Source organism: Marmota flaviventris, chromosome 8, assembly GCF_047511675.1.
Source record: "Marmota flaviventris isolate mMarFla1 chromosome 8, mMarFla1.hap1, whole genome shotgun sequence".
NCBI classification, from domain to species: Eukaryota; Metazoa; Chordata; class Mammalia; order Rodentia; family Sciuridae; genus Marmota; species Marmota flaviventris.
In genome coordinates this window covers 114,674,634-114,687,671 of record NC_092505.1, presented here as the reverse complement: position 1 = coordinate 114,687,671, position 13,038 = coordinate 114,674,634, and the positions used below count along the sequence as shown (strand labels likewise).

The window sequence follows — 13,038 nt, the reverse complement described above, 5'->3', positions numbered from 1 at the left end:
GTAACTCCCTTTAAGTCACTCACCAAGTAGGTGGGTTGACATCTGGATTCCTTCCCTACACTGTCTGATTCCAGAGCTAGGGATCTTCCACATGGCTCCACCGCACTTATGAGTTTTCAGCAAAAACAGCAGGAGGCTCCTCTGCATGACGAGGGTTAAGATTGCTGAATGTTGGGCAGATGCCTCTGAGCGGCTCTTACGTAGAGCAAGCAGTGGGCACACGAGGACACTCAGGAATGGCCTGAAGTGCACATAGGGCCAGAGACCAGGAGGCATTTATGGGGAACACTGCTCCTAAGCATCACCCTTCTCTCTAGAAGAGGGAAACGTGTATCTTTTAACTAGTAATACAATCACAAAAGCACACATTTACCTTTACAAATACACTTGATGAGAAGCCCTTCGTGTTGAAAATGTTCACTGGAGCACCTTCCTTTGCAGTTTATGAAAAAGGCACATTTGTACTTATTAATAATGTCACAGTCTCATAATGGAGAGGAACTGATTTAGGGCAGTGGTATCCAACTGGAAATGGTGTTTTCTTGCCTGGCAAACATCTGATGTATATTTCCTGCAGGACAGTGCTAACAGAAGGCCATTTTCAGATAGTCGCATTTCTCTTTAGAAAACAATAGGAACCTATTGAAAAACAACCTAGTAATCCAGCAATGAAAGAGGAACTCCAGATCCCATGGGGCTGATATAAAATCAACTTCAGAGGAGTCTAGAAAGGATGTTAGAAGTTGTTAAAACCACAAAGTCGTCTGTGGACTTAGGAGACTGTTCTCTTTGTAGTCGTAATATTTTGTCTCCCGAACCAGCTTCTGATTAATCGAATGAGTGATTAAGAGACTTAGATTAAAGATGGGCTTTCCATTCTAACAGGTTTTCTTTCCCATAACAGAAGTGCTTTCCATCGTCGCTATGGAACTGGAGCTCAGGGATTTCTTGAACGTCCTCCCAGAAGATGGCACTGCTGCATTCTTCTTGCCCTATCTTCTTTACTGCAGTCGCAAAAAATCACTGACTTGAAGTGTCTTTTGAAAGTAGCACATGAAGCTGCATTTTAAAAATTCATTGCCAGGTACAGATACAAGCAAAGGGTTTTTTTTTTTTAATTTTTTTTATTTTTTACATATCTCAGATTCTTTCAGGGTGCTTCATGTAGTGGGTAACCACTAATTTCTAAATTTATAACCTGAATCCCTTTAATTGCCCAGAATGTAAAAGAGCTTCAAGACATAAGAATGCTTCAAGGAAGCCACATATTTAAAAGTGGATACTGATTTTTATTCCAGAAAACACCACTGATTTCTTGTTCTTGGAGACATGACAATCTTTTTCTATCCCAGGAACACTCGAGGAAATATTTTACAAGTTTATTTGAATATTACTTTAGAGCACCAGAATTTTTATCTTCTGGATTTTTCCAGATTTTTCTATTGTGTTACTTTCAAAAAATAATAATAATTTTCTCTTGAGGAAGATGTAAATGTTTTGCCACAGTAAAAGATTTCCAACTCTATCTTCTTGTTACTTTTAAATCCTATGCTGTTTCTTTCTGCATCAGATGAAGTAAATGTTCACAAACCTCACTTCCTGTCTGGATGTTGGCATCATTTGTTGAATGCATGCTTTCCAGCCCAAGCCTTGTATCTGTTTCCTGTTGATGTATACTCCTGTTGCTCTTGCAGCTGGAGCATTTGTGACAATAAAGCACTGTATCATGATAGTCACGTCTGTCTTCTTTTTTAACCTCTTGTTAAGGAGTTTTGAGTCCAAGTTCAGCTCATTGAGAGTATTCACTGAATCCAGTTGAGACAGTACAAAAGTTCTGCTTGCCCACTGCCTGGCACAACCACATTCTGAAGCTTGTCTCCTGGTGGCAAGGTTTCAATATTTTATTATCTTAAGTTTGTTTTTACCTGGATTTGACATAGGCATTGTTTCTCAACTTCACCTTTCCCAATTCCAGGTAATATCCCTTGACCATCTTTTCAAGGATTCAACAAAACTCCAATTGGCATCTTTTTATTTTTGTTTTATTTTTCCTTCTTCCTCTGCAGCTTGTACCTGCATGCCCACTGGCTCATTAGAAACGATGTCAGCATTGATGGGAAGGTGATGGTTGGGAACATGTCAGGGACGCTTCATGTGATCCTTTGAGGACCACCGGGACAGCTCTCTGGTCATAGATTTTTTTTTTTTTTTTTAACATCTTAATGATCTTTTTTATCTGTAGCAGGCAACACAGTTTCCCCCACAGATGCACAGAATTTTATGTTTTCAGTCTTTTATTAATGTTTTTAGCCATTCCAAAGCAATGTTGTATTTAACATGTTCACATACATTGTTATGAATCTTTTTTTAAAATTTTTCCACTTATCACCAAATTATTTCTTTCAGCCAGACTTGGTTTCTATAGAAAAAGAAATTTTAAGACATTATTTAAAATAGTGTATTTTATATGATTAAAAAATTAGTAGATGGTACTTTAAATGTATTCTAAAGTATTACTTTGCTTAATCATTCTTAATTCGTTTATATTTTCTACTTTTCATATGTTTAGAAATCTCTTATTCTAGGAATGATTAAAGAAACATTGCTCCCTACAGGATCTTTATTAATTATAAAGGGACAAATAGTAACTTGACTGTGCTGAAACCTGGCAGATACCACCCTAACCAGTCATTTCGAAGGTAACCTCACCATTAATGTGACAACTCAATATCCTGTGCCTCCTAATATGGGGCATTGAGGAAAACACAGCAAGCTTCTGTAACAAGGTCACCAAAAACACACCAGCACAAGCACCAGGAGGCACCAGACAGACTGAGATGAAGGGTGATGGGTGCACTGACTGCCCTCTGGCCTTCCAAAGCATCAAGATTGTGAAAGACAGAGTCTGAGGAGCTGCTGTAAGAGAGGTGTCAGGGGCCTCAGGGAAGTGGCAACAGTGCGGGACATGAGTGGGGTTCCTTGTTCTGCAAAGAACACAGGATGATTGGTGAAATTGGGAAATAAAGCTGTATAGAGCATTCACATTTGGGGATCTGGATAAAGGGCGTTTGGGAATTCTTTGTCCTACTCCTGCAGCTTTTCTGTATGTCCAAAGAAAGTTCATGAAATTTTGTGTCATTTTGTGAATATGTGAAATAGTCACCAAGCACAGCATTGTATTAGGTTGGGGTACTTGGCTAGCAATACAAATATCCAGTCCCTGTCTAGGGAATTTCAAACCCAGTAAGTTTTTCAACCTGTGATCTGCATCTGAAAGGTTATCTATCATGGAAAAGTCACAGTGTAAGAAAAGTACCTTTTACATCTGTCACAGGAGGTCCCTGTGTGCTGCTCATGGTGGGGAGTTGGACTATAGTAACTGACAGGACAGACAACACTCTCCCTAAGGACTTCTCCTTTGTGGAAACAGCCATCTCCAGGTGCATGACATCACAGTGGGATGCTCTTTTGTGTGGTTTACAGGCAGGCAAGCGTTTTTTAAAGACTATATATTTTTTTTCTCAGCCTTTTTAACTTTTTGCTTTGTTTAATTTATTGGCTTGTCTTCTATCGGGTTCTTGCATTATTACTAAACACTCTTTATAATAAAAAGAACATTCATAGAAGAAACTTTCATGGCAGAAGGTGTTGATATAAAATCCTGGAGCAGAAATTAAACTCCATTTGCACTAAGGATTAATCTTTCAGTGACTTAAATTTTCAACCATTTATATATTTCCTTTTATCCTGGTTTTGAGAAGGAAACGGAGTTGTTTTCTTTACATAATTTCCCCCTGTTGAGTTTGCCGTGTCCAATTTTGAACCAGGAAAGACCAAAGCCTGTAGCCATAAGGCAGAAATTTCACTCTTTGTACACTTTGTTGGTGTATATACATTAAAATTCTGTTCAGTTTCCTGCTGTGGGGTGTGTGTGTGTGTGTATGTGTGTGTGTGTGTACACTTATGTAGGGGGATTGCTGCAGGAATTGGGGAGCAGGGGATTTAACTTTTTCTCCTGCATCTTTCACAATCAGTGATGCTTTCCCCTCTCCCTGGAAGCATAGAGGATGCTCCTCTGTCTGATTGGCTGTTGGAAATTATGTTGTTTTGGGGTGGGGGAGGTTTCCCAGACTTCTCTTAAGGATGATCTATTACTTAGAAAAAAGTTAGTGTTTTCCTTTAGGAAAGAAGTTAAAAGTTGTGCTTTTGTTTTTGTTTTGCAGTGCTGGGCACTGAACTGAGGGCCTCATGCAAGCTGAGCAGGTGCTCTACCGCTGAGCTACATCCTCTGCCCATAAATTAAATTCTAAATGTGTCTTCCATAAATCATGGTTCACTTCTTGGTGAATGCCTTATGTCAGCTTCAGGGACAATTATACTGCATCAGATTGGGACCAGCTTAGAGCCTATGTGCTGTTCAAGCGTTGGCTATCAGGAATTGAGCCATGTAAATTCCTGCCTGGAGGTAGAGAAGGAAGAAATCAGGGCATAAAATTCACAAATTCTTCATATTGGGTGGAGTATTTAGGCAAAAAGGCCTTTTACGTATCATGAAATATGGCTTCTAGAATTTCCAGCTGCATATTTACCTTCGTTGGGTAGAACGGCATACGTGGTTTCCATCCCAGCATGAATGTGGTCGGTCACATGGCAGTGGAGTAACCAGATTCCAGGCGTTTGGGGAGACATTTCTAGGGTTTGGTACGTCCCAGGGAAAATGTCAAAGACATCAGAACTATAAATGCCCCTGTGCTTAATTAGAAAAATGACAAACATTACATAATGTATTAAGAGTTGGCTCAGTCTTCCACTGGGGAACCTGGGGATGTTAGAAAAATGGAATGAGTCCCTGCACATCTGTGTTTAATCCAGACCGTGGGATGTGTGGTCTGTGTGTTTCTAGTAAGCCCTCAGCACCATGGGCCATCAAGTGGGTGCAGAGGAAAGATGAGATGGTGTTGGCCCAGCTCAGGACTGCTTGTGGCCTCCTGCACTGTGACTCTGGCCCACCTCTGTATAGCACTTGAGCTATACAGAGGAACTAGGCTGTGGCCCGGCAGCCCCAACCTCGCTGTAGCCTGAATCTGCCCTAGACCATCTGTGTATGAAACTCTAGGGCAAGGAGGATAGTAATGGAAGCAGAAAAGGAGGCTGATGGAGACGCCCAGGCCAGGGTCAGTCCAGGCAGAGACGTAACTGGAGACAGGAGTTGGGTGTATTTCTGCAAGGATAGAATCAAAAGTCCACAAGAGATAGATCATTGTAAAACAAAATGCAGATTATAAATGGACTTTCTGCAAGGTGCTTTTTTAGTAGTTCATACATTTTCTACATTAACTCAAAAAAAAAAAAAAAAGAATATTACAAAAGGGCCATTGGTTCCTGCTGAAATCAGCACTTCAGCACTGGGTGGAGAACAGAAGTAGGATTGCGGTGGAGGGACGTTGCTTAACATCTGCCTGATGACCTTGCTCACCCAGGCCTTTTAAGATTCAGAACTTTGAACTGTAGGGCAAAAGTTAGGATGGTCCTGACCTCTGCTCTCTGGCTTATTACGGGAACACTCCTGCCCTCCCTGAGAGCAACTCCACTCAAATGCCTTACTGAGCAATGTGTGAGCGGAACTCCATGAAAATTCAGCAAAACTTCAAGGAAAACTTAGGTTAACAAAGACCTGGTATCAATTGAAATTTCTATACCTTTTACTCTTTGAAACTTCCTTTTTTTTTTTTTTTTTTTTCCCCAGAACCCAGGGCCTCACACATGCTAGGCAAACACTCTGCTACTGAGATGGATTTCTAGTCCTTTTGTCAGGTTTTTTTTTTTTTTGTGTGTGTGTGTGTGTGACAGGGTCTTGCTAAATTGCCGGCCTTGAACTTGACATCCTCCTTCCTCCACCTCCCGAGTGGCTGAGATCACAGGTGTGCGCCACCATGCTTAGATGAAACTTTGAATTTTTCATAGATACATGTGAGGAAAGATTTTCTCTCTGTGAAGCCATATTCAAACAGAGCAAGAAGGAAGACCACCAGTGGCTCTTACCTTGTAATGGAAGCTGTGGCCGTGAAAGTGCACCGTATGCAGATCTATCTCATTGCCCATCCCCATCAGGTACCAGTTGACCTCATCTCCCACGTGCATTGTGAGGCCTCGCAGGTTTCCGAACATTCTCCCATTAATAGCTGGGGAAAGCACGTGAATGCATGTTACCTTGTAGAATATTTTAAACCGATAGGTATTTCACAGATAATATGATATTAGATGAATGGGGGGGAGGAGTCTTTTGGATACAATAGAATGCATTTCACTACAAATGAAGGAAATGGATATTTTAAGGTCACTTATGTCACACTAATGCTTCTCTCATCACCTTGCACTGAAGAAAACCTTAATCCTACTATTGGATTTAATTAAAAGGGAATAAGATTTTTGGAATTGGGAGAAAAATTAGTAAATGATTTTAAATATAGTCCCCTTCAATAGAATTTTACCTCACAAAGTGAGGAAAAAGTAGTTTACCTAAAATGTAATAAATGAATAGTCTCCAACCTAATTATAATTGAAAGAAACAAAGGGTGAAAATGAGGATATTTGTTTTAGAATAATGTATCATACTGTACCATGCATTTTATTGCTTTCTATGAATTCTTCGTCATCTTTTTTTACTCTCTCGGGGTGATCAGAGTATGTTTTGATGTTGTCATCTAAGTACCAAGATTCATTCTCATCAAATACTAGAAACAGAAGGGAGAATTCCAGTTTCTTTATGGGATTGAATACTTTCAGGTAGTGTCTCCGACAGACGATCAGTGGGCCAATCAATCCGCTGTAGAGATCCTGGGGACAAGCAGAAACTTCAGTCATTCTGGAATATAAGTCAGGTTTCAGCAAACTGGGGTCTTACCACCTTGACCTCAGGAATTTGGGGAGGACCCATTTAATTAGTAGACTTGGCCTAACATGACGATGCCAGTTTACTGACTTTGCAGTGAAGTGGTTAGGTTGGAACAGTGGTGAGCAACAGGGTGGTTATGTGAGTGGTATGGAAGTAGAGATGTGCATAGAGGCCAAAAATTGGCTCAGCTAATGCTCAGTGATTTAAAAGAATCCTAAATGAACAGTGTGGGCTTGTTTACACCATGGGCTCATGAACTCATGAATATGAGCCACACTTTAGGCCACTCACTATAAATCCATGGAAGAGTGGGCAAAGCTCCTGCCCTCTAGGAACTCATTCTAATAAAGGAAACAGAAATGGAAGAAATGGAGTAGACATGGGAGTAGTCTCAGCTGCAGTGAAGATTGATGCACACAGGGAGGGAGACCACCAACGCCACGTCAGTGAGCAGTTGGATTGGGCTGGGCGTCTGAAATGGCAGGATAGGTCTTGAAGGGTCTTTGGGCTGAATCACGGTAGAGAACTTAAGGTTCTGTCTTGTGCATCATTGGAAACCACTGAAAAACTAGACAGAAAATGGCAGCAAATTTGTTCTAAGTCATTTAGGTGAAGCAAAGGAAGACTTGGAGGGGAAGAGATTGGACGCTGGGAGGCCATGGTGTAGTTGAGACAAGTTTCAAGAACCTGAGCTATGGGGATGGAGAGAAGGAATGGATTGAGCTCTAGGTGGGGATGGGAGGGTGAATGGTCTGGGTGAGCCAGGGAGAGGCAGGTGCTGGGTAAGTCAGCACCTCTGCACCAGATCTGTGGCCTGGGTGCCTGTGCTGCTGCTGATAACAATGGAACATGCAGAAGGAGGCCAAGGACCCAGCATTCATGTTAGAGTGGCTGAGTGTTAAGGCCCTGGGGGAGGTGCCCAGTATGCAGCACCAAAACTCAGAAAAGATTTGGACTAGAGATTTATTTCTACAAAACAAATATTTGAACAAATGTTGAAATGTTTCATCAAACAGCACTTTCAGCTACTCTGTGAATGACTGCTGAGATCAGCTTTTATATTATCTGGTTGGAAAGAGTGCTGAAACCATGTACCAGCTCTTTGAGTTCAACGTATTTTCAAGCCAAAAGGGAAATAAAATACAACATTGATCGATAACTTAATTTCTATAAGTATTCTCCATAATCGGCAATACTAGGGTAATTATAACTATCTTTACAAACAAATAAACCAAACTAATACAGATTGAATACTTATTTTCCTGTTTAACATAGAACTTGAGCCCAGGAAAACACTCTTCTTCCTTCAATTGTGTGTATTTGGGGGGGGTTGTCACAAAACACCAAATGACTTAACATTTACCTTAACTTGGTCCACAGTGGAGTAGTAAACCCATGGGATACAGGGCGAATCCTCTGTGCCAGCTCCAGATCTTTCTGGGATTTTCCATATATAAGTGCGAATTTCACCTAAATTAATCAGGAGTTAAGTCTTGATAGTAGTAACCCAGGAACTGGAATGTCAGGGTAATACTACTCAAAACTCCTTGCAGGCATTTAGTTGTAAGACTGACTGTTAGATATATTTCATGTCATTTGTGTGTGTCAACTAGGAACTAACTATTGATGATACACTTGCTGTCATTCAGACAGGAGGGGGGTGCTGTTCCAGTATCCTCATTTGAAGAAGCTTTGCAACTCCTCTTAGCTTGAAATGTTTCCCTCAGATGCCAAATGGCTGTCCCGCAGGGGCAGCCCTGTCCCTGGGGTCATGTCTGTGTGTGACTGTCCTACTCGACTCCCTTGGCTCTGTGTGGCCCTCTCCCTCTCTTCCACCACCTCCTCACTGAGCCCAGGATTCAGGATCAGCCCCCCTACTCCTGTGCCTCCGACTTGTCAAAGTCCTGCTGGCCTCCTGTCTTGTCCCATCTGTCTCATCGTAGGCTCCTCTGCCACTCCTGTCCCATGCAGGGCATAACCACATTCTGGTCCTTGACACCCTGAAGATCCTCCTACCTTGCCAAACCCTTACCCTTTTCCCACATCCCCAGGCTCTTCTCCAGTCCCATCTCCATTTCTAGTCACCTCAGGGCTTCCTGGGTCACTGATCCTGGACCTGAACTTCCCCTGTGCCCTCTACCAATCCTGACTGTGCTCTTTACTCGCATATTTAAAAATGCCATCGGACTCTAACCTGCCAGAGTCCTGCAGACCTTTACCAGGCGAGCAGGCTAGACCTGAGCATGGTCTTGAGGGATGTGGAAGACTTAATTCCTGTTCTTTAACCATTCTTATGTCGAAAATTTTATTGTAAATATAAAGTGTCAATTCACCACCTGAACATCTTACTGTCACCTCTGCTTTTACTTATTGCAACAAGCTGCACAGTAGCATTTCCTTCTCCACAGCCCTTCCTCCTTCCACGGCCCTCTTCTTCCCATGGCTGATGCTCAGAACCTGAGTCCTCCCTGGCTCTTCTCTCCCCCACACTCCCTCTTGCCCCCTTTTTGGCCACTTTAGCAGCACCTTGAAAATCAAACTGGTACCCCAACTTCTTACCCTTTCAGCTGCTCTCCTCTGTTCCAAATCATGATGATTGGGTAGAATTTTTACCCAGATTATCAAACAAGTTCTCTCACTGGTCCCTGATGCTGCCTTTGCCCCAAGAGTCACCTGCCCACCTATCAGCCAGAATGCCCCTTAAAAGATGTCAGTCATCCTTCTTCTGCTCAGATCCTTGCACAGGTGTTTAGAATATAGACTCTCCGTCTTAGTCACGGCCTCCTGGTCCTCCCTCCTCCGTCCCGCCCCACTGTCCCTGCTTCACATTCTGTCCCTTGCTTGCTCGGCTCTCACCTCTGGGCTGCTTGCTGTTTTCAGGCCAGGCACACTCCCATCTCCCATCTCGGGGGCCTTGGGTCTTCCCTACAACTACCTGGGCACCATTGCCTCATGCCACTTAGATGTCCCCATCAATGTCACCTCCTCAAAGAAGCCCTCCTGACGGCCCTAGAACAGCACCCGGGACTCCTCACCCTGCTGGGCCTTCCACAGCAGTGCTTGCTGCTCCCCATTTAGCTCCCTCTGATCTGCTTGCCTCCCGGGGAAGAGCAGGAGGACCACCAGGGCAGGGTTTTTAAATTTCTGTTCCCACTAAATTTGCAAGAGCAACTCTGCAGAGCAATTATTCCTTTTCTCGTATGGTGTATTTGAGCACTCCCAAATGACCGAAAAAAAAATGGCCTTTTCCTAGAAGCCAATTTGACAAATAACGGAAGAAAACATCTTCTGAGCTAGGTCATGCCGGGTACTGGACTAGATACAGGGGGCAGTTAAAATGACAAGCGGCAACCTCTGGCCCTACTGACCCTATCTGGGAGACAGGCCCACACACTTCAGCCATAGGTAGTAGGGTCGGTGCCACCTGAGGCATGCCCTAGCTGAGCTTGGGGGAGCGTCTGGCACTCCCCTGGAGGATCTGCAGCTCTGCAGCCTCTTCCTGCTTCCCTGTTGGCTCCTTTGCCCTGGTAGGAGCACATGCTTGGACACCAGTGCACATGCAGACACACTCCTCGTGTCCCCTCTGAGCCCCCACCTCCTGCTTCACTTCCTCAGGTCACACTCATTTGGAAGAAATGCCTGTGTGACAGTAGCCATCCATGGAGAGGCTGCTGTGTCCCTAAGGTGCTCCTCCCCGTGAGTACCTGGCAGTGTCGGAGTCACCAGGGGGCTCTCTGTTTTCACCCCGTGGGCATGTATGGAGTAGGGTCTTGTTGCCATGTTTTTAAAGACAATCTTGACTTTGTCTCCAACATCTGCATGAAGCTGTGGGCCTGGTGAGAGGGAAAGGAAGAGTGGCTTATTCCCCTGCCAGATGGAAACTTCTAACTTAGTAATAAAGCCGAGACCAGGTGACTTTCCCACTGTGAGGCGGTCTCTGATCTCCCCTGTGGCTTTGAGCTAGTACCAGCATAGATTTACACCCATACCAGATGCTCTGGGGTAAAAATACCAGCAATGGCTTCCAGGAAAGATGGAGACCACAGTAAAGCTCTTACTTAGAGTTCCAGGGGTAGTGCTTCATCAGGGGAGCTGATGACCAGGGGTCATCCTGGAGACCATGGTAAATCTCTTACCCAGAGTTCTAGAGGTAGTGCCTAATCTTGGGGAGCTGGTCCCCCCAGGGGTCTTCCTGAGCGTGAGTTTAGGACGGTTCTTATTTGACAGGACGGGCTGCCCCTCTCCATCCTGCCCCCTAGCCAATCCCAACCATTTTCTGTCTGGTAGAATTTCTGCCATCCGACATCAATGCCATTTTCCTCTGGGTGTCTTGCTCTAGGGGCTGAGGATAACCAAGCCCCAGGGAAACTCTGATGTTGGGGAGAGAGGGGGGGTGAAGGTGTCAGGTGGTTTTCGAGATCATTTCCAAGCCTGGTGTGGTCAAGTCAGGCATTTTGTCTTCAGGTGGCTCCTGACCAGTCCAGGGCAACTTCTCCATTGCCTGTGTATGGTAACACTCGCTTTCCCGTGTGTGGGGGTGTTCTTGTAATTAACCATTTACATCTTAATTTAAAAATTAAATGGCTCGGTGAGAGAGAGAGAGAGAGAGAGAGAGAGAGAGAGAGGATAAAAGGGAGAATTTGGGTAGGAATTTCATTAGGAAGCAGCTTCTTAGGAACTTCACCAAAACTTCATTAATTCACTTGATAAATACCAAATACATAAAAGTTCACCAGTATAAGCAATAATGCATTATTTCTGACAGAAATGAGTAATATTTTATTATCTATACTCTTCAATAAGCATAGGCTTCTCTTTTACTGAATAACCTTTTATTTTGATTTGAATAACTGTGATATATGAAAGGAAAATAGAATCCAGGGACATGGCTTGCCGCCCCTCTGACATGAGGTGCGTGAACCTACCTAGAATCCCCAGGTGCTCTTCCTCAGGTTTTCTCTCCACTGGGACTCGGAAGGTGCTGTCGGTGTATTGCCGGTACACAGCTTTCTTGTACTTAGAGCCTATGTAAAACTCCCCCTTATCTAGAAATGCATTGGAAACACTAAAAAAAAAAAAAAAAAAGACAAAAAACAGGTTAGTATTTTTTTAATGAAAATGGAAGTTGTTTTTAAGTTTTAAATTTTGAGTAAAAGTATAATTTTATTGAAGTAATTGTGGCAGTTTTTAGTCATTTCCCACCCCAGTAAAAAAAAAACAAAAAACAAAAAACCAAGGCTTTAAAGCTAGATGCGTGTGGCAGACAGCACACCTCGCCATCTGGGTGGCGTCCCTGATCCTGGTCCTCACTTTGCCACTGGCTACATTACCTCCAGCTCATCACGACCTGTTGGAGCCACGGTTTTCTGATCAACAGATCATCCCTAGGTTTCCGTGCTGCCTAAAGCTGTATGAGTCCAGATTCGGTCAGTGATGGGATCTCAGGCTACTGCCACATTTCTGGATGCTAGAAGCTGCAATGGCACCTTTTCCCGATCATCCCCTGTTCCTAAAATTTTCATGGCCACCTCATGACTCCTATATAGTCTTTTTGTTTTTTTGGTACTAGAAATTGAACCCAGGATTGCTTATCCACTGATCCACATCTCCAACACCCCTGTATTTTAAAATATATTTTATTTAGAGGCAGAGTCTTTTTGTGTTGCTTAGGACCTCACTAAATTGCCGAGGCTAGCTTTGAATTTGTAATCCTCTTGCACCAGCCTCCCAAACTGCTGGGATTACAGGCGTGTGCCACCACACCTGGCTTGCATAGCTTTTTAACAATTTAATCCCAGTCACCAAAATAACCTTTTACTCCTCTGAAAACCACAGTTGCCATCACAGTCAAACTGACCAGCCCGTGCTGCCCACCACGGCTCTCCTCTGTGCTGTGCACCCTGGATCTGCTTATCCACGCAGAGCCCAGTCCTCAGACCAGATCATCCAGACGGTGCAAGATGTAGTTGATATAGAGGAGAGCACAGTGCTTACTAGGGTGCCAGGTGATGCTGCTCGGAACGGGTGTTGGAAGCTCTGGTAGCCATCTTTCACTTCATTATGCACACTAAATTTATTCTTTTTTTTTTCCATACAGCACACATCGCTAATGGTTTTGAATCATATTTTCCTATAAGTTCTTG

The 13,038-nt window shown here is 43.5% G+C and overlaps 2 protein-coding genes across 8 annotated transcripts in view; one reads left to right on the top strand and one right to left on the bottom strand.

Annotated features, from left to right (window-relative positions):
* Hps3 (HPS3 biogenesis of lysosomal organelles complex 2 subunit 1) overlaps positions 1-13,038 on the top strand; it is a 56,414-nt gene that overhangs the window by 32,898 nt on the left and 10,478 nt on the right. For 2 of the 7 annotated variants that reach the window (XM_027933677.2, XM_027933674.2), the window contains one exon: positions 905-1,732. The exons of 1 other annotated variant lie outside the window; for it this stretch is intronic. In XM_027933677.2, coding sequence (XP_027789478.2) covers positions 905-1,032 — 128 coding nt within the window. In that variant the 3' untranslated portion in view covers positions 1,033-1,732. Of the gene's footprint in view, positions 1-885; positions 1,733-13,038 lie in introns of those variants that run through there. 4 more of the 7 variants (XM_071615568.1, XM_071615566.1, XR_003582480.2 and 1 more) reach the window with 3 other exon arrangements.
* Positions 4,549-13,038, bottom strand: part of Cp (ceruloplasmin) — a 34,224-nt gene continuing 25,734 nt past the window's right edge. Inside the window, exons 13-18 of the mRNA XM_027933678.3 lie at positions 11,821-11,960; positions 10,600-10,728; positions 8,259-8,365; positions 6,621-6,837; positions 6,043-6,182; positions 4,549-4,752 (exon numbers count right to left, since the gene is read on the bottom strand). Coding sequence (XP_027789479.2) covers positions 4,549-4,752; positions 6,043-6,182; positions 6,621-6,837; positions 8,259-8,365; positions 10,600-10,728; positions 11,821-11,960 — 937 coding nt within the window. The remainder of the gene's footprint in view (positions 4,753-6,042; positions 6,183-6,620; positions 6,838-8,258; positions 8,366-10,599; positions 10,729-11,820; positions 11,961-13,038) is intronic.